General features: G+C 49.4%; 1 protein-coding gene across 1 annotated transcript in view; it reads left to right on the plus strand.

Moving 5' to 3' along the window:
* The window catches only part of RTEL1 (regulator of telomere elongation helicase 1), a 258,104-nt gene that overhangs the window by 15,227 nt on the left and 222,030 nt on the right, over positions 1 to 20,847 (plus strand). The window contains exons 3-8 of the mRNA XM_060230590.1: positions 3,224 to 3,422; positions 4,753 to 4,846; positions 6,060 to 6,141; positions 8,042 to 8,102; positions 16,617 to 16,692; positions 20,756 to 20,840. Coding sequence (XP_060086573.1) covers positions 3,224 to 3,422; positions 4,753 to 4,846; positions 6,060 to 6,141; positions 8,042 to 8,102; positions 16,617 to 16,692; positions 20,756 to 20,840 — 597 coding nt within the window. The remainder of the gene's footprint in view (positions 1 to 3,223; positions 3,423 to 4,752; positions 4,847 to 6,059; positions 6,142 to 8,041; positions 8,103 to 16,616; positions 16,693 to 20,755; positions 20,841 to 20,847) is intronic.

Here is a 20,847-nt window from a genome sequence, read left to right on the forward strand (position 1 = left end):
TTATGTTCTTATGTGACACAGAGTGTTGGACTGGAGGGGCCATTGGCCTGATCCAACAGGGCTTCTCTTATGTTCTTATGTGACTCAGAGTGTTGGACTGGAGGGGCCATTGGCCTGATCCAACAGGGCTTCTCTTATGTTCTTATGTGACACAGAGTGTTGGACTGGAGGGGCCATTGACCTGATCCAACAGGGCTTCTCTTATGTTCTTATGTGACTCAGAGTGTTGGACTGGAGGGGCCATTGGCCTGATCCAACATGGCTTCTCTTATGTGACACAGAGTGTTGGACTGGAGGGGCCATTGGCCTGATCCAACAGGGCTTCTCTTATGTTCTTATGTGACTCAGAGTGTTGGACTGGAGGGGCCATTGGCCTGATCCAACATGGCTTCTCTTATGTGACACAGAGTGTTGGACTGGAGGGGCCATTGGCCTGATCCAACAGGGCTTCTCTTATGTTCTTATGTGACTCAGAGTGTTGGACTGGAGGGGCCATTGGCCTGATCCAACATGGCTTCTCTTATGTGACACAGAGTGTTGGACTGGAGGGGCCATTGGCCTGATCCAACAGGGCTTCTCTTATGTTCTTATGTGACACAGAGTGTTGGACTGGAGGGGCCACTGGCCTGATCCAACAGGGCTTCTCTTATGTTCTTATGTGACACAGAGTGTTGGACTGGAGGGGCCATTGGCCTGATCCAACATGGCTTCTCTTATGTTCTTATGTGACACAGAGTGTTGGACTGGAGGGGCCATTGGCCTGATCCAACATGGCTTCTCTTATGTTCTTATGTGACACAGAGTGTTGGACTGGATGGGCCACTGGCCTGATCCACAGGGCTTCTCTTATGTTCTTATGTGACAAAGAATGTTGGACTGGATGGGCCAATGGCCTGATCCAACATGGCTTCTCTTATGTTCTTTTGTGACACAGAGTGTTGGACTGGATGGGCCACTGGCCTGATCCACAGGGCTTCTCTTATGTTCTTATGTGACAAAGAGTGTTGGACTGGATGGGCCAATGTCCTGATCCAACATGGCTTCTCTTATGTTCTTATGTGACACAGAGTGTTGGACTGGATGGGCCACTGGCCTGATCCACAGGGCTTCTCTTATGTTCTTATGTGACAAAGAGTGTTGGACTGGATGGGCCAATGGCCTGATCCAACATGGCTTCTCTTATGTTCTTTTGTGACACAGAGTGTTGGACTGGATGGGCCACTGGCCTGATCCAACAGGGCTTCTCTTCTGTTCTTATGTGACACAGAGTGTTGGACTGGATGGGCCATTGGCCTGATCCAACAGGGCTTCTCTTATGTTCTTATGTGACACAGAATGTTGGACTGGAGGGGCTACTGGCCTGATCCAACAGGGCTTCTCTTATGTTCTTATGTGACTCAGAGTGTTGGACTGGATGGGCCATTGGCCTGATCCAACATGGCTTCTCTTATGTTCGTAAGTAGAAAATGGCAAACCGCTTGTGAGCATCTCTTGCATTGACCTGGCTGGCCCAGGCTAGGCTGATCTCATCAGATCTCAGAAGATAACCAGGGTCCGCCCTGCCTAGTCCTTGGATGGTAGGCCACCAAGGAAGTCCAGGGTTGCTAGGCAGAGGAAGGCAATGGCAAACCACCTCTGAACGTCTGTTGCCTTGGAAACCCTATGAGGTCACCATAAGTTGGCTACAGCTTGATGGCACTTTCTGCCACCGCAGTTGAGGTGACATTTGTCTGTTGGCTGGCACTTAGGGGAATACCTAGTTTATTCCACCTTCACCGCAGGGTCAAGACAACTGAACCGAGGCGGCTCGGCAGTATTGCTGCTGCTAGACCTATCGGCCGCGTTCGATATGGTCGATCATCGGCTGCTGTCCCGCCGCCTCGCCAACGCAGGAATTCGGGGGCTAGCCTTACAGTGGCTCTCCTCCTTCCTTGAAGGTCGGGAACAAAGGGTGGCAATTGGGGGGGAGCTCTCTCAGAGACACCCACTTCACTGTGGGGTGCCTCAAGGGGCAGTTCTCTCCCCGATGTTGTTCAACATCTTTATGCGCCCCCTTGCCCAGATTGCACGGAGGTACGGGCTTGGCTGTCATCAGTACGCTGATGTTACCCAGCTCTATCTATTGATGGACGGCCGGACTGGTGATGTCCCTATAAACCTGGACCAGGCGTTACAAGCCGTGGCTGACTGGCTCAGGCTGAGTGGGCTGAAGTTGAATCCGGCGAAGACTGAGGTCCTTTGTGTGGGCCGCGGCGGACCGGGAGGGGAGGTCACCCTACTGGCTTTTGACGGTGCGCCACTGATACCAGTGCGCAGGGTCAAGAGCCTGGGAGTGCTACTGGAATCCTCCTTATCAATGGAGGCCCAGATAGCTGCCACTGCTAGAGCCGCCTTCTTCCACCTTAAGAGGGCGAGGCAGTTGGCTCCCTTCTTGGAACGCAGCGACCTAGCAACTGTGATCCACGCAACGGTCACCTCGAGATTAGACTACTGCAATGCCCTCTACATGGGGCTGCCCTTATACCGAATACGGAAACTCCAGGTAGTGCAGAACGCGGCAGTCAGGCTGCTAATAGGACTACCTCGGTGGGAACACGTGCGGCCTGGGCTGCGGGACCTGCACTGGCTGCCGGTTGTATACCGTGTTCGCTATAAGGTGCTGGTTATTACCTTTAAAGCCCTATATGGCCGAGGACCTGCCTACCTTAGGGACCGCCTCTCCCCATATGTCCCCCAGAGAGCACTGAGATCTAGCTCTCAAAACCTTTTAAAAATCCCTGGGCCAAGAGAGGCTAGACTGAAGACAACCAGAGAGCAAGCCTTTTCAGCAATGGCCCCTCAATGGTGGAATCAACTTCCAGAGACGGTGTGAGCCCTGCGGGACCTGAGCCAGTTCCGCAGGGCTTGCAAAACCTCTCTGTTTCAGCTTGCTTTTGGGACAGAACCTGGCTAAATGGATCTGTAGCCATCCAGCCATCTTGTGCATGATTGTGATCAATAGCACTTTATAGCACCTGTTTTATCTATTTAATTAACTATGTAATTGCATCGCAACTGAATAGTATTTTAAAATTGTTTGTTTTATATTGTATTTTATTTATATCATGGTCTTCCATGTCTGTGAACTGCCCTGAGCCCGCCTTTGGCGGGGGAGGGCGGGATATAAAAATAAATTTATCTTATCTTATCTTATCTTATCTTGTCTTTCTCACCATGATTCAAGCAAGTGAATGGGATTTTGGAGAGTCCCACCGGCACAGGGAAGACCCTCTGTCTCTTATGTGCAACTCTGGCTTGGCGGGACCAGTTGAAAGATGCCATCTCTGCAAAGAAGATCAGCCAGCAACTTAACGGAGCAGAGCTCTTCACTGACAACCCCCTGTCTTCTTGGGGCAACGTTGCTACAAGTGGTGACGTCCCAGGTGAGTCCTGTGACTCGTGGTTTCACAAGCAATCTCATGGTTGTCTGTCTGAGCAAGTGATGCTCTGTATCCTTGGTGCTTGGGAGGGGCAACAGGGTGAGGGCTTCTGGTGTCTTGACCCCACTGATGGGCCTCCTGGTGGCACCTGTTTTTTTTTTGCCACTGTGTGACACAGAGTATTGGACCGGAGGGGCCACTGGCCTGATCCAACATGGCTTCTCTTATGTTGTTATGGTTGCTTGGAGGCCACTAGAAGGGAGGGGGACTCCAAGGGTTCTCTGTGGGGTGCCTAACTTCTGTAGGAAGAGTAATTAATTTCTGGAATTCACTGCTGTAGGAAGTGGTGGCAGCTGTATGCATAGACGGCTTCAAGAGGGGATTGGATAAACATCTGGAGCAGAGGTCCATCAGTGGCTATTAGCCACAAGGTATAGATGGAACTCTCTGCCTGGAGTAGTGATGCTCTGTATTCTTGGTGTTTGGTGGGGTGGCAACAGTGTGAGGACTTCTAGTGTCCTGGCCCGACTGGTGGACCCTCCTGATAGCACCTGGGTTTATTGGCCACTGTGTGACACAGGAGTGTTGGACTGGATGGGCCATTGGCCTGATCCAACATGGCTTCTGTTATGTTCTTATATCGGGGGCAGTGATGCTCTGTATTCTTGGTGCTTGGGGGAGGCCAACAGTGGGAGGGTTTCTGGAGTTCTGGCCCCACTGGTGGACCTCCCACTGACACCTGGGATTTGGCCACTGTGTTGGTGTGAATGGGTCATTGACCTGATCTGACATAGCTTCCCTTACCTTCTCATGAGTAGGATGTGGGGCAAGTAGTAGGCTGAAGGATACTGTAGTTTGTTATCCTTCTCTCATCTACACCAGTACCCTGGCTGTGGAAAATCCAGAAGCTGTGGAAGGCAATAAAACACAAAACACAGAAGCTGTGGAAGGCAAGAAACGCACGAACCTGTGAATTTGCTGCTGTATTTTGTTGGATGAGGAAAAACATCGGATCCCCTGTAGCGCGTATTTTGCTCTTTGGGGCACCCGTTGTTGCTAATTAACTTCAAATGGCGTCAGCAAAGACAGGTTTTAGTATCATTTGCAGATGTTTGTCTGCAGGTGCTACCTGGGGGGCCGTTTTGCTTAAGGCAGTAAAAATATGCACTCCACTTGTTCCCTCTAGGTGAGCCTTTGGGTTGTAAAAATCTCCCCCTGCCTCCACAGACTGAGTTGTTACCATAGCACCAGAAGGGAGAAAAAAGCAGACTGGTGATATATTTAGCACAAAACAAGAACTAATTCCCCCCCCCTCTGGTTCTCCACTTGACAGCTTATTACACCGACATACCTAAAATAATTTATGCCTCGAGAACTCATTCTCAGCTGACTCAGGTCATCCATGAATTAAAGAGCACCGTTTACAGGTAAAGAAAATTTTTGCGATACTTCTGTTCATTAAGCGTGTGGAAGGACTTAGGTTAGACATTTGTCTGGCCCTTTTCATTCGAATATTAAGAGACCCGTGGCGCAGAGGGTTAAAGCTGCAGCACTGCAGTCCTAAGCTCTGCTCACGACCTGAGTTCGATCCCCGGCGGAAGCTGGGTTTTCAGGTAGCCGGCTTGAGGTTGACTCAGCCTTCCATCCTTCCAAGGTCGGTCAAAGGAGTCCCCAGCTTGCTGGGGGGAAAGTGTAGATGACTGGGGAAGGCAATGGCAAACCACCCCGTCAAAAGTCTGCCGTGAAAACGTTGTGAAAGCAACGTCACCCCAGAGTCTCCCTCCTGGTCCCCTGGGGAAGGAAGGAAAGAGCCAGAGCTTCCTTTAACCAGTTCCCTGGATCCCATGGGAGAAATACAAAGAAAGCACCTTTAAGACCAATGAGTGCTAATGTTTTAAGCATGTTTTTAAGGTTTTTTTTTAAATCTTTAATTGTGTTTGTCTGTGTCCTTTATAAAGTTTGTATCTCTGCTACCTAATCTTAAATAAGTGCACAGACGGCCTGGCCCGACATGGCCCAGCCTGACAAAGTCTCATTTATGTCAGATTTGGCCCTCATAACAAAAGGAGTTTGACACCCCCTGCTTCCTGGGCCGAAGGAAGCAAAACTGCAGAGTACCCGCACTCGGGCCTTCTCTGTTGTGGCCCCACACCTGTGGAACCAGCTCCCGGAGGAAGTGCAGGCCCTGAGGGACTTTGACCGATTCCGCAGGGCCTGCAAGACCTTCCTCTTTAGTGAAGCCTTCACCGACTAAAAACTGAGAGACTGCTTAGATGATTTTGTTATCTGTCAGAATAGGACCTAGATGTTAATTTTATTGTTTTACTGTTTTTAGAATTTTAATTAATTGTCACCTACTGTTAAAGTATTGTATTATCTGTTATATTGACTGATGCTGTTAGCCGCCCTGAGCCTGCCTCGGCGGGGAGGGCGGGATATAAATAAAAGGTATTATTATTATTATTGACTGGAAATGCCAGGGATTGAACCTGGGACATTCTGTACGTCAAGCAGATGCTTGTCCACTGAGCCGCCCACGCCCTCCGAGGCGATGTAGCTGTTCAGTTCTTGATCTTTATGTGTTTTGTTTAAACGGTAACGTTTTTTAAATGTCGGTTCCACCCCCCCCCCCTTAAACAGGCCGAAAGTGTGTGTGTTGGGTTCTAGAGAGCAGCTGTGCATCCACCCTGAAGTCAAAAGACAAGAAAGCAACTATTTGCAGGTGAGAATGTACAAGCAGAATAACATAAGTTGTGTGTATTGACTGGTTTATGCCAGGGTTTGCCGGTCCATTAGCGGAATATGACCTAAACAAGATTGCCATTGGCCAGTGGTGGTAGATACCATTGCTGTAGTCTATGATTACTTCATGGCACTTCTGGACCTGTAGGCTGCTATGTGTCCTGGACCCCTTGTGCACTCTTTTCTTCCGAAAACCACCAGCGGGTTAGCCTCAGGCCACTAGCACATCACAGGAAGGCACCTGCCGTGGTGTTGTGATTCTCCCTCAACAGGGGAGGAAAAGTCTTGGCCTATGTCGACGGATGTAATTAAACAAGGAAATTTAACTGCAGTCTCTGTTCAAACTCACAGTTGTTGAGCTGTGCCGCGCAATCCTATTAAGGTTTCTGTGCTGTTAATTACATTTGGATTTCCATTAAACGCCACATTCTAAAAAGATCATTCCTAGTTTCGTTTTATTTTACTGGCTTTTGTTGCTTGCTTGCTCAGGAGACGTGCCGCTTTTGTTTTACCGTCTTTAACTGATTCTGTGTTTAAACAGTTTTATGTGTGTTACATTTTTATCCCATTTATTTGTTATTTCTTTAGAACAGGGGTGGCCAATGATAGCTCTCCAGATGTTATTTTTTTGCCTACAACACCCATCAGACTCTGCCAGCATGGCCAGTGGCTGGGGCTGATGGGAGTTGTAGGCAAAAATCATCTGGAGAGCTACCGTTGGCCACCCCTGCTTTAGAAGGTATAACAAATAAGAGAGCAATTTTCCAAAATGGTTCTAGAGAGCTGTTATTCCAAGAATCTCATGGTTTCTCATCCCCTCTACTTCATTTTTGTGAGGAAGGTCAGACAGAAGAAGAAGATGATATTGGATTTATATCCAGCACTCCACTCTGAAAAGTCTCAGAGCGGCTCACAATCTCCTTTCCCTTCCTCCCCCACAACAGACACCCTGTGAGGTAGATGAAGATATTGTATTTATATCCCTCCCTCCACTCCAAAGAGTCTCAGAGTGGCTCACAATCTCCTTTACCTTCCTCCCCCACAACAGACACCCTGTGAGGTAGATGAAGATATTGGATTTATATCCCGCCCTCCACTCCGAAGAGTCTCAGAGCGGCTCAAAATCTCCTTTATAGGGTGGGATATAAATCCAATATCATCATCATCTTGATGCCCTCTAGCTAGGGCTATTTGGTGACGGTGGTGGTATTTATACAGTACTATTAATCAGGGCGCTTTTTTTTTTGTAGCAGGAACTCCTTTGCATATTAAGCTATACCCCCCCCTGGATGTAGCCAATCTTCCAAGAGCTTACAGTAGGTCCTCTAAGAAGAGCCCTGTAAGCTCTTGGAGGATTGGCTACATCAGGGGGAGTGGAGGCGTGTAGCCTAACATGCAAAGGAGTTCCTGCTACATAAAAAGCCCTGCTGTTAATACTTATTTCTCAGTGCAATTAGAGATGAGTTCCTGCTCCCAAGAACCATACAAGCTAAACTCCTGCTGGAAAAGGCAAGAGGAAGAAGGGATGAATGCATTTACTCTTTGATCCAGTTTGGTGTAGTGGTTGAGTGCGTGGACTCTTATCTGGGAGAACCGGGTTTGATCCCCCACTCCTTCACTTGCATCTGCTGGAATGGCCTTGGGTCAACCATAACTCTTGTAGAGTTGTCCGTGAACGGGCAGCTGCTGTGAAAGTCCTCTCTCAGCCCCACCCCCACCTCACAGGGTGTCTGTTGTGGGGGAAGAAGATATAGGAGATTGTAAGTCGCTCTGAGTCTCTGATTCAGAGAGAAGGGTGGGGTATAAATCTGCAGTTCTTCTTCTTCTTTTGGATTTCATTATTTTATGCACTGAATTGACCTTTTTACACCCTCTCGCAGATCCGCTTGTGCCGTATGAAGGTAACAGCTCGCTCGTGCTATTTCTATAACAACGTGGAAGGTAAGAACCAGTGTCTGGGAAAGCGGTTCTCCCTTGGGTCTAAGATTGGGCAAGCTTTGTATAAGATTTTCTGCTACCTGATTTGGTGCAAGCTGTCCAGCCCGCCATTGAAGCCATCATTAATGACATTTTCAGTGGGCCTGCACAATTTTCTTACCAGCAAGATTAGTTTATACAACCTGCCTACCTCTGTTCATACTTGAGAGTGTTTTGTGTTCCAGCAGGGCTCAGGTAATTGAGTTCTCAAGAATATCGAATGTGAAAATGTTAGCTTTGTCTGGAGAAAAGAGTGAGCGGACCAAGGGTCCATAGATTCTCCTCGTGGCATTCATCTCAACAGCAGTGCCTTATTCATAATACAGCAATAGACCTTGGCTGGATTACTAATAGATTTAAAGGATTTCATAAAGAAACTCTCCATTTGAAGAATACTGCGGTTGGCGTGAATTCGAAAACGATGCAGTGGTCTGGAACCTGTTGAATCTGCCGGCTTAACCAACTGCTCCATGAGATTCTTGCATTTTATTTTTATGTGTGATTTAAAAAAAAAAAATCGAGCCCTTTGGGGGAGGGCGGTTTATAAATTAAATAAATAAATGTTTGATTTATTTATTTCTTTTAAAAAAATTACAGAAGCTCTTTGCACAGCGCTTGCTATTGTTGATTCTTTAACTCGCATGACATCATCGAAAGGATGCACTCCAGCCATTTCTGTGCATTGTAGACATCATATAAAGTGCTTTAAAAAGTCACAGAGAACAAATCCTTATAAATAAGGAAAGGAAAGGTCCCCTGTGCAAGCACCAGTCATTTCCGACTCTGGGGTGACGTTGCTTTCACGACGTTTTCACAGCAGACGTTTGACGGGGTGGTTTGCCATTGCCTTCCACAGTCTTTTTACACTTCCCCCCCCCCCCAGCAAGCTGGGGACTCATTTGACTGACCTCGGAAGGATGGAAGGCTGAGTCAACCTTGGGCTGGCTACCTGAACCAGCTTTCGCTGGGATAGAACTCAGCTTGTGGAGCAGAGAGAACAGCGCCACAAAAATAAAGCAAACTTGTCAATCAAGACTTTGTGCAGTCGGGGCTCTTTTTTGTTTCTCCCTGGAGCTGTGGAAGATCAAGTTGGCTCCGTTTTGCCGTCATTCAGCCGTGGAGTAGGGTCTGCAGCTGTAGTGGGAAATTTTTGTAGTGTGAGATTACTCCCTTCCTCTTGCAGGTCACCTGGTAAAGTTTGCCGTTTCAGGAAGAACAAAAATGTAATTTTCGTGTGGACAGTGCCCTGTGCGAATGATTTTGCCACCGTCCCATGCTACGGAAAAGCTGCTGCTCCCCTCCCAATGGCGGTTGGGATAAAGCAGGTTCACTGTGGGATACCCACTGGGGTCAGGACTCAGGGGTGCCACCTAGGGCTGTCCCTTGCTGTGCCGAATTGTGATGCTGTGATCGGATGGGGTGTCAACAAGACCCGTAACCAGAAAATTTTAGGTGTTTGTGGGGGGGGGGGCAGGGGAGAATGTTAGGGGGGGGGACACGGGGCCCAAAATGATGTCTGACTTTGAGGGCTGCAAGCAAGACTTCGCAGTGCTCACTGCCTAGATTGCGAACTGCAACAGGAAGGTGCCCAAGTCGTGCAGGGTGTGTGTGTGTGCGTGTGACTGATTTATTTTATTTATTGCATTTATATGCCGCCATCCCCTAGTGGGCTCAGGGCGGCTAACAGCGATCGACAAAACAGTATTGAGAACAAAATACAATGAAATCATTAAAACTACTTGACAGTTCAAAGCAATTTAAAAATATAGTATGATTTCCAATACAGTCGCTAAGAACCAAATGGCGGGTTTCAGTTCTTGTTGAGCGCTGCATCGGACGATGTTACAAAATAATTCTTTGGCGCTCTGAATTTGTACTGGGGTGGTTCCGGTGTCCATCCTGCAGGGTGGTGAGATGGTGGTCGCCTCCCCGTTATTTATTCAACGCTAGTTTAAATAATTTAAATAATAGTTTAGGGGAGGGACGGTGGCTCAGTGGCAGAGCATCTGCTTGGTAAGCAGAAGGTCCCAGGTTCAATCCCCGGCATCTCCAACTAAAAAGGGGTCCAGGCAAATAGGTGTGAAAAATATCAGCTTGAGACCCTGGAGAGCAGGTGAGGGACGGTGGGTCAGTGGTAGAGACTCTGCTTAGTAAGCAGAAGGTCCCAGGTTCAATCCCCGGGAGGTGGTGGGCTCTCCTTCCTTGGAGGTTTTTCAGCAGAGGCTAGATGGCCATCTGACAGCAATGAAGATCCTGTGAATTTAGGGGGAGGTGTTTGTGAGTTTCCTGCATTGTGCAGGGCGTTTGACTAGACGGCCCTGGAGGTTCCTTCCAACTCTAGGATTCTATTAGGAAGAACTTCCTGACCGTTAGAGTGGTTCCTCAGTGGAACAGGCTTCCTCCTTGGGAGGTGGTGGGCTCTCCTTCTTTGGAGGTTTTTCAGCAGAGGCTAGATGGCCATCTGACAGCAATGAAGATCCTGTGAATTCAGGGGGAGGTCTTTGTGAGTTTCCTGCCTTGTGCAGGGGATTGGACTAGATGCCCCTGGAGGTCCCAACTCTATGATTCGGGCTTCTGTAGCTGTAGATAATTGTTTCCTTTTTTGGAAAGCTGTTACCCATTTTCTGCTATACGAAATGACCTCCTGCTGTACAAAATGACTTGTGTATGTGCTCAGAGGGAGGTAAGAGGCTGCCTCCTTAAATGTATTTATTTTAAAATATTTGATATGCTTACTTTTCCACCTTGCAGCTCAGGGCCCAGGTAGTAACAGGATCTTTGCCTTTGCGGGGCCGTATGAGCTTCCTCCAAACAGTACGTTCCATTTAGGGCTAACCGGGCTGCATAAATAAAGAAAAGATGGTACTTGTGAAAATGAATGCATTCCGAGGACCGTTTCATCTGCACGTATGGTGCCTTATGAAAAAAAATAATTAAGAGCTAAATCAACAGATGTTTGCAATTTTTTTTGGACACGTTCCCAGAACTACAGGAGCAGCAGGCCCCGGGTTGGTTCGTATAATCGCATAAGTTGAAAGACAGAGCGATCCATCAAATGCCGTTGCTGTACAAACTCCGTTCATTCTCTGTGCAGCTTGCGCAGGGAAGCATGGATGTTGCCGGGCAGCTGTTCGAGGCGGCTGCACTCAGGAAGAAAAACAATCCTCATGGGTGTGTCCAGAAGTCCACAATCTAAGAAGTACATCGATTGTGGCTGCCGCGTACTTTCTGTTCACACCAGAGACCTCTTTTGGATTAATCTCTGGGGATACTGTCGTTCAGCCGGCATTTGTGCACTATACTGATTGGTTGGTGTCTGTGACTCCATGAAGTCACCCATGGTGGTGGAAGTGGTATTATCTGCCTGCTTCTTTCCTAAGGATGGCACCCTCACATCCTTCTTTGGCATGGTGTATGTGGGAGGGCTTCTGGAGTTCTGGCGCCACTGGTGGACTTCCTGATGGCACCTGGGTTTTGGCAGAGTGTTTGGACTGGATGGGCCATTGGCCTGAACCAGCATGGCTTCTCTGATGTTCTTATGTCTGGGACAACGATGCTCCTCGTTCTTGGTGCTTGGGGGCAACAGTTCGGGGGGTGCTTCTGAAGTTCTGGCCCCTCTGATACACCTCCTGATGGAGAGCCAGTTTGGTGTAGTGTTTAAGTGTGTGGATTCTTATCTAGGAGAACCGGGTTTGATTCCCCACTCTTCCACTTGCAGCTGCTGGAATGGCCTTGGGTCAGCCATAGCTTTTGCAGAGGTCGTCCTTGAAAGGGGAGCTGCTTTGAGAGCCCTCTCCAGCCCCACCCACCTCACAGGGTGTCTGTTGTTGGGGAAGAAGAAAAAGGTGATTGTAAGCTGCTCTGAGTGATTCAGAGAGAAGGGCGGGGTATAAATCTGCACTATTGTTCTTCACCTGTGTTTTGGTCACTGTGTGATACAGAGTGATGGACTGGAGGGGTCATTGAACTGATCCAACATGGCTTCTCTTATGTTCTTATACGGAGCAATGGTCCATGTGTGGCTCTTAGCCACAAGGTTTAGGCTGAACATTCTGGGGCAGTGATGCTCTGTGTTCTTGGTGCTTGGGGGGCAACAATGAGAGTGGGAGGGCTTCTGGAGTTCTGGCCCTGCTGGTGGACCTCTCCTGATGGCCCTTGTATTTTGGCGACTGTGTGACACAGAGCATTGGACTGGATGGGCCACTGGCCTGATCCAACAGGGCTTCTCTTACGTGACACAGAGTGTTGGACTGGATGGGCCAATGGCCTGATCCAACATGGCTTCTCTTATGTTCTTATGTGACACAGAGTGTTGGACTGGATGGGCCACTGGCCTGATCCAACAGGGGTTCTCTTATGTTCTTATGTGACACAAAGTGTTGGACTGGATGGGCCACTGGCCTGATCCAACAGGGCTTCTCTTATGTTCTTATGTGACACAGAGTGTTGGACTGGAGGGGCCATTGGCCTGATCCAACAGGGCTTCTCTTATGTTCTTATGTGACACAGAGTGTTGGACTGGATGGGCCATTGGCCTGATCCAACATGGCTTCTCTTATGTTCTTCTGTGACACAGAGTGCTGGACTGGATGGGCCATTGGCCTGATCCAGCATAGCTTCTCTTATGTTCTTATGTGACACAGAGTGTTGGACTGGATGGGCCATTGGCCTGATCCAACATGGCTTCTCTTATGTTCTTATGTGACACAGAGTGCTGGACTGGATGGGCCATTGGCCTGATCCAACAAGGCTTCTCTTATGTTCTTCTGTGACACAGAGTGCTGGACTGGATGGGCCATTGGCCTGATCCAACAAGGCTTCTCTTATGTTCTTCTGTGACACAGAGTGTTGGAGTGGATGGGCCATTGGCCTGATCCAGCATAGCTTCTCTTATGTTCTTATGTGACACAGAGTGTTGGACTGGAGGGGCCATTGGCCTGATCCAACATGGCTTCTCTTATATTCTTAATTGTGCTTTCTGACACCCTTCCTGGTGGCAGCTGCCTTGTCTCTAGGCCAGTGGTGGCCCCTTTCTCCCTGATGTCAGTGTGGTGTAGTAGTTACGAAAGATGGACTCTAAACTGGGTTTGATTCCCCAGTCCTTCTGGGAGCGAATGTGGCTCAGTGGTAGAGTATCTGCTTGGCATATAGAAGGTCCCAGGTTCATTCCCCTGTATCTCCAGTTAAAAGGAACAGTTAGGAGATGGTGTGAAAGACCTCTTCCTGAGACCCTGGAGAGCTTCCAGTCTGAATAGACAATACTGACTTAGATGGTCAGAGGTCCATCAGTGGTTATCAGCCACAGGGTACCTACCTCACAGGTAGTGTTTGTTGTGGGGGAGGAAGGTAAAGGAGATTGTGAACCGCTCTGAGATTCAGAATGGAGGGCAGGATACAAATCCAATGTCATCGTCTTCTCTATGTCGTGTTGTTGGATCTCCAGAGGAGCTGGTTGGCTACTGTGTGAGGCAGGATGCTGAACTGGTCTGATCCAGCGAGGCTGTGGCATGACTGATCTGAAGAAGAAGACTGCAGATTTATACCCCGCCCGTCTCTCTGAATCAGACTCAGAGCAGCTTACAATCTCCTATATCCTCTTCCCCTACAACAGATACCCTGTGAGGTGGGTGGGCCTGGAGAGGGCTCTCACAGCAACTGCCCTTTCAGGGACAACTCCTACGAGAGCTATGGCTGACCCAAGGCCATTCCAGCAGCTGCAAGTGGAGGAGGGGGGAATCAAACCCGGTTCTCCCAGATAAGAGTCCGCTCACTTAATCACTACAGCAAACTGGCTCTCTGTAGATGATCACGAATGCTGGAGAGAATGAAATCAGAAAAGGTTACCTCTCCCCAAACACATTTAAAAAATATCCTTGAGCAGTCTTATAAAATTGATGCATTGCAAACTTAAGGGAAACAAAGGGAAGCATTTGGCTTTATAAATATGTGAGTGAAACTCACTAGCACAGGATATTCTGATAAACTAGAGGTGGGGAACCTCCATCCCGAGGGCCGTATACGGCTCTTGAGGTCACTTGGTGTGGCCCTTGGGGATTGCTGGACCGAACCGAGCCATGTGGCAGCCTCCCTGCGGCCTGGCTGGCCAGCGAGGATCGTGGGGGCCCAGCCGCACTGTGCAGCAGCCTCCCCGGGGCCAGGCAGGGATCACAAGGCGCAGATGTACTGTGCGGCAGCCTCCCTGGGGCCTGGCTGGCCGGCCAGAATTGCTGCAGGGCCTGGAAAAGTTCCTGTCAGAGTTCAGTTTGCACTTGATTATCCCAGAGGGTGTGGCCTAATATGCTACTGAGTTCCCGCTGGGCTTTCTCTACAAAAAAGTGCTGGACCTATGCATTTGCCTAAAGCGGCAGGCTGTGTGTGCGCGCCAGATTAGGCTCTCCCCACATGCTTCAAATAGAAAAAAACAATTATTTGCATTAATTTTGCTGGCCTGGATCATTCTCCCTCGGCGGAGCACTGTTTTTTAAGTTGATAATTTTTTATGGCCCGCGAATGATGTTATAAATATCCATATGGCCCTTGGCAGAAAAAAGGTTCCCCACCCCTGTGATAAACCTTTATATACATGGAGAGATGATCTGACTACGGAAGATAGCTATCCAGCCTTGGGTGACGCAGATGAGCAATCAAGCCCGGCCTGGTAGCTTTCATTTTAATCCTTAATCGCCTTTTTAATTATGTGACTCTGGCAAGCAGCACGGGGTTTATTTGAGCTTGCCGAAATCCATTTCGTCTGGTCCCCTGCCAATAACTTCTTGAGAGTCACGCATCAGCCGCTGGGCATCTGCTCTGCTGTTTTTTCCCCTTCTTGGTAGCTGCACTCAGTGTGATATTTTGTAGATACGCCAAGCGGCCCCGTGGCGGAGAGTGGTAAAGCAGCAGTGCTGCGGTCTGAACTCTCTGCTCCCGATCTGAGTTCAATTTCGGCGGAAGCTGGGTTCAGGTAACTGGCCCAAGGTTGACTCGGCCTTCCATCCTTCTGAGGTTGGTAAAATGCGTACCTAGCTTGCTGGGGGGGAAGTGTAGATGACTGGGGAAGGCAATGGCAAACCACCTCGTAAAAAAAGTCTGCCGTGAAAACGTGAAAGCAACGTCACCCCAGCGTCGGAAACGACTGGTGCTTGCACAGGGGGGCTTTCCTTTTCTTTCCAAGGAACACAGGCCTAGACTTCATTGCAAATGACAAGATTCCCTCCGACCGGGTTATAGGTATATGCGTGTGGATTAGCAATCAGAAGAGCTGCTGGTGGAACAGTTGAAGCCCAGTTGAAAGTGAAAGATGTGAAGGCTGCAGGCTCTTGAGTCTTTGGAGGGAGTCTCTTACGGGAATGTCTGGGGTGGGGGGGGAGGAGCTTGCAGGAGTTGCATTATTTAATTCATAGAATCATAGAGTTGGAAGGGACCTCCAGGGTCATCTAGTCCAGCCCCCTGCAATAGGCAGGAAACTCACAAACACCTCCCCCTCAATTCACAGGATCCTCATTGCTGTCGGATGGCCATCTTGCCTCTGTTGAAAAACCTCCAAGGAAGGCGGTTCAGTTCTCTATTATACCCTATGGGAAGAGTTGGAGGGGACCTCCAGGGTCATCTAGTCCAACCCCCTGCACAATGCAGGAAACCCAAGAATACCCCAAATTCACAGGATCTGCATTGCTGTCGGATGGCCATTTAGCCTCTGCTTAAAAACCTCCAAGGAAGGAGAGCCCACCACCTCCCAAGGAGGAAGCCTGTTCCACTGAGGAACCGCTCTAATGGTCAGGAAGTTTTTCCTAATGTTGAGCCAGAAACTTTTAAAATGTAATCTCAACCCATTGGTTCTGGTCCTACCTTTTGGGGCCACAGAAAACAATCCATACCATCCTCTATAATTAGCCCTTCAAGGGCTTGAAGATGGTGATCATATCACCCCTCAGCCGCCTTTTCTCCAGGCTCATTTATGCTTCACCTACCTCCCCACCTTACCGCCAAAACATCATTCTACTTTTATCCTCACAACAATCCTATGGGGCCTGTCTTCCTAGCTGGCCAGCAGAGCCTCCGGGCAGACAACAACCCTCAGCTTAGGCTGAGAGAATGTGACTAATCCCCATGGTCACGCAGCCAGCTTCCATAGCAGAGTAGGGGTTTGAACGTCTGCCTCCCAGTTTGGTGTAGTGGTGAAGTGCGCAGACTCTTATCTGGGAGAACCGGGTTTGATTCCCCTCTCCTCCACTTGCAGCTGCTGGAATGGCCTCGGGTCAACCATAGTTCTCGGAGGAGTTGTCCTTGAAAGGGCAGCTTCTGTGAAAGCTCTCTCAGCCCCACGCACCTCACAGGGTGTCTGTTGTGGGGGAAGGAGATAAAGGAGATTGTGAGCCGCTCTGAGCCTCTGATTCAGGGAGAAGGGCGGGGTATAAATCTGCTCTTCTTCTCCTCCTCCTTCTCCTTCTCCTTCTCCTTCTCCTTCTTCTTCCCTTGCAGAGAAGAGCACCGAGAAGGAGCTGCTGAACTCGATCTTGGACATTGAAGACCTTGTCAGAAATGGAAACAAGCACAGGTAATTGTTGTGCTCTTCTGGAAGTTTACAATCAAGGCCGCCTCTGGCTAAGCTGACCTGAAAAGGCATAGGGAGGTTTTGGTTTACCAGATACTTTAGTCCTGTGCACACGATCCGTACGCGCATCGACTCGTTGCTCCAGGAGGGAGAGTGGCAGGAGTGCACTGGCTTTGCCTGCCCACAGCTGCCTTCCCTTGATTGCCAGGTCTTCTGCACAGAATAAACATGCTTGTTTGCATCACGCAGACGGTTCGGTTCTTTTGGGAGTCAGCATGCTTATCTCAGCTCTCCCTGCCCATGCCGTGAGGCACCTGAGCAGGGCTTTCGCCACGATTAAAAAGGGCCTCTTTGAGGACTATTTCTTCAGATTTTTGTGAAAATGCCAAGATATTGTTTGATTCTTTAAATGATCCCTGATTGGCTAAGATTATCAGAGTGAGCTGTGGCGTGGAACTTTGCCCTCCCTGTTGGATTCAGGATGACTGGCTTTTGAAAGGATGGAGTTCCATAATCAAGGCTCTGCTGCAGAAATGGAAGTAGCCCCTTCCACCCTTCACTCCACTTTTTCCTTCCCTTCCCTCCCCTCCTTCCCTTCCCTCCTCCTCTCCTCTCTCCCCTCCTCCCTTCCCTCCTCCCTCCTCTCCTCCCCTTCTTTTCCTCCTCCCTTCCCTTCTCCCTTCCCTCCTCCTCCCCTGCTCCCTTCCCTCCTCCCTTCCCCCTTCCCTCCTCCCTTCCCTCCTTCTCCCCTCCTCCATTCCCCCTTCCCTCCTCCCTTCCCTCCTCCCCTCCTCTCTTCCCCCTGCCCTCCTCCCTTCTCCCTTCCCTTCCATCCTTCTCTCCCCTCCTCCCTTCCCTCTTTCTCTCCCCTCCTTCCCTTCTCTCCTTCCCTCCCCTCCTCCCTCCCCTCCTCCCTTCTCCCTTCCCTTCCCTCCTCTCCCCTCCTCCCTTCCCTCCTTCTCTCCCCTCTTCCCCTTCCCTCCTTCCCTTACCTCCTCCCTTCCCTCCTTCCCTTCTCTCCTTCTCTCCCCTCCTCCCTTCCCTTCTCCCTCCCTCCCTGCATGCATGCTTGTGTGCACCTGGAAGTCATGGCGACCTCTGGTGACCATTGCTCCCTCTAAGCTGTGGAGTCTTGCAAGCAAAAATTCTGCTTTGTGAGCTGCTGCATAAATTAGTTTGCTCTGGGGCCATCCTTCCTGAGTGAAGACAAAAATGTGTGAGCCAAAGTCTAAAAAACTGTGAGCTAGCTCACACTAACTCAGCTTAGAGGAAACACTGCTGGTGATGGACCCCTACTAGGGGCCTGAAGGATATTCAGAGAGGTGGCTAAATAAAGCTGCCCCTGCCTCCCGGCTGTAGTATTCCAAGGAGGTCTCCCATCCAAGTACTTGTCAGAGTCCACCCAGCTTAGCTTCTGAGGTCTGACAAGATCAGGCTCGCCTGGCCTATCCAGGTCAGGCTGAGACCCCTCTGAAAGCTGATGTGTGTGCATGGGAGCCATGCTGCTCACAACAACCCTGTGTGGTAGGTTAGGCTGAGAAAGAGTGACCTGCTCAAGATCAACCAGTGAGTTTTCATGGCAGAGTGGAGAACTGAACTTGGGTCTTCCAGATTCTAGTCTGACACTCTATCCACTCTAGCACACTTTGGTGTAGCCAAAGAGCCAGTTTGGTTTAGTGGTTAAGAGTGCGGACTCTTATCTGGGAGAACCGGGTTTGATTCCCCACTCCTCCACTTTCACCTGCTGGAATGGCCTTGGGTTAGCCATAGTTCTGGCAGAGGTTGTCCTTGAAAGGGCAGCTGCTGTGAGAGCCCTCTCAGCCCCACCCACCTCACAGGGTTTCTGTTGTGGGGGAGGAAGGGAAAGGAGATTGTAGGCCGCTCTCTGTCCTTGAAAGGGCAGCTGCTGGGAGAGCCCTCTCCAGCCCCACCCATCTCACAGGGTGCTTGTTGTTGGGGAGGAAGGGAAAGGAGATTGTAGGCCGCTCTCTGTCCTTGAAAGGGCAGCTGCTGGGAGAGCCCTCTCCAGCCCCACCCACCTCACAGGGTGCCTGTTGTGGGGGAGGAAGGGAAAGGAGATTGTAGGCCACTCTCTGTCCTTGAAAGGGTAGCTGCTGTGAGGGCCCTCTCAGCCCCACCCACCTCACAGGGTGTCTGTTGTGGGGGGAGAAGATATCGGAGAGAAGGATGGGGTATAAATCTGCAATTCTTCTGGCCCCTTTTAAAGCCATATTAAGAGCTGGCCAGGACTACCTCCCATGGCTGTGAGTTCCACAGATTAATTACAATCATGTGAAGAAATTCTGTCTTTTGGAAGGTGTGTTTGGGGAGCCCCCGGGTACCCTGAGTCTAGACCAGGGGTGGCCACACTTGCTTAATGTAAGAACCATACAGAATAAATGTCAGATGTTTGAGAGCTGCAAGACATGAATGTCAGATGTTTGAGAGTCACAAGGAAAAAAAATAGATGGGGGAGGGGAGGGAGAGGTGGAAAGAAAGCAATTTTAAATGTGTTCTCCAAGCCGCTGGCTGACTTGTCTTGGAGGAGTGATTTAAAGAGACAAATACCTTTTCCAAGCTGGCCAATGGAGTAATGGGGGCTTCAAGAGTCACACAGTATGTGTGGAAGAGCCACATGTGGCTCCCGAGCCACAGTTTGGCTACCTCTGCTCTAGACCATATAGAACTATTTATAACTTTCTTGCATTTGAACCCTTCTTCCCCTTTTGTTTTCTCTTGCTTAAGACCTTGGTTTCTCAGCTGGGAAAAAAACCTACCTCCTGCTAGTTTTTCTCCTTTTCATTGTCTTCGCCTGGTTATTTTGCTGCACTTAACATAGTTAATTCATTCCAAGCATTCCCTTTTATGAAACATCTGTGAAAAAAAGAGTCTTTCTGGACACCACAGACTCATCTGCCTTCCAGATCCATCAGACTAGACCGATTAGCCATAGCTCTTGCAGTGTTGTCCTTGAAAGGGCAGCTGCTGTGAGAGTCCTCTCAGCCCCACCCATCTCACAGGGTGTCTGTTGTGGGAAAAGAAGATATAAAAGATTGTAAGCTGCTCTGAGTCTCTGATTCAGAGAGAAGGGCGGATATAAATCTGCAGTCTTCTCCTCCTCTACTTTCTCTTCTTCTTCTTCTTCCTCCTCCTCCAGTTTGGTGTAGTGGTGAAGTGTGTGGACTCTTATCTGGGAGAACCGGGTTTGATTCCCCACTCCTCCACTTGCAACTGCTGAGATGGCCTTGGGTCAGCCGTAGCTCTGGCAGAGGTTGTCCTTGAAAGGGCAGCTGCTGTGAGAACCCTCTCCAGCCCCACCCACCTCACAGGGTGTCTGTTGTGGGTGAGGAAGGGAAAGGAGATTGTGAGCCGGTCTGAGACTCTTCGGAGTGGAGGGCGGGATATAAATCCAATATCTTCATCTACCTCACAGGGTGTCTGTTGTTGGGGGGGGGAAGGGAAAGGAGATTGTGAGCCGCTCTGAGACTCTTCGGAGTGGAGGGCGGGATATAAATGCAATATCTTCATCTACCTCACAGGGTGTCTGTTGTGGGGGAGGAAGGGAAAGGAGATTGTGAGCCGCTCTGAGACTCTTCGGAGTGGAGGGTGGGATATAAATCCAATATCTTCATCTACCTCACAGGGTGTCTGTTGTGGGGGAGGAAGGGAAAGGAGATTGTGAGCTGCTCTGAGACTCTTTGGAGTGGAGGGTGGGATATAAATCCAATATCTTCATCTACTTCACAGGGTGTCTGTTGTGGGGGAAGAAGGGAAAGGAGATTGTGAGCCGCTCTGAGACTCTTCGGAGTGGAGGGCGGGATATAAATCCAATATCTTCATCTACCTCACAGGGTGTCTGTTGTGGGTGAGGAAGGGAAAGGAGATTGTGAGCCGCTCTGAGACTCTTCGGAGTGGAGGGCGGGATATAAATCCAATATCTTCTTCCTCCATTAAGAAGTTGACAAGAAACTCCTGAGAGCAGAACTCCTTGTTAAAGAAAGGATATTGGGCTTCTTGGAGGCATTGTTTACATTTTCCCTTCCCCTCCCCTTTTTCTTAAAAACAGAGTTTGCCCTTATTATCTCTCTCGAAACCTGAAGCAGCAAGCAGACATCATCTTTATGCCTTACAACTATTTACTGGATCCAAAGGTACGTG

Source organism: Heteronotia binoei, chromosome 2 (assembly GCF_032191835.1).
Source record: "Heteronotia binoei isolate CCM8104 ecotype False Entrance Well chromosome 2, APGP_CSIRO_Hbin_v1, whole genome shotgun sequence".
Taxonomy (NCBI): Eukaryota; Metazoa; Chordata; class Lepidosauria; order Squamata; family Gekkonidae; genus Heteronotia; species Heteronotia binoei.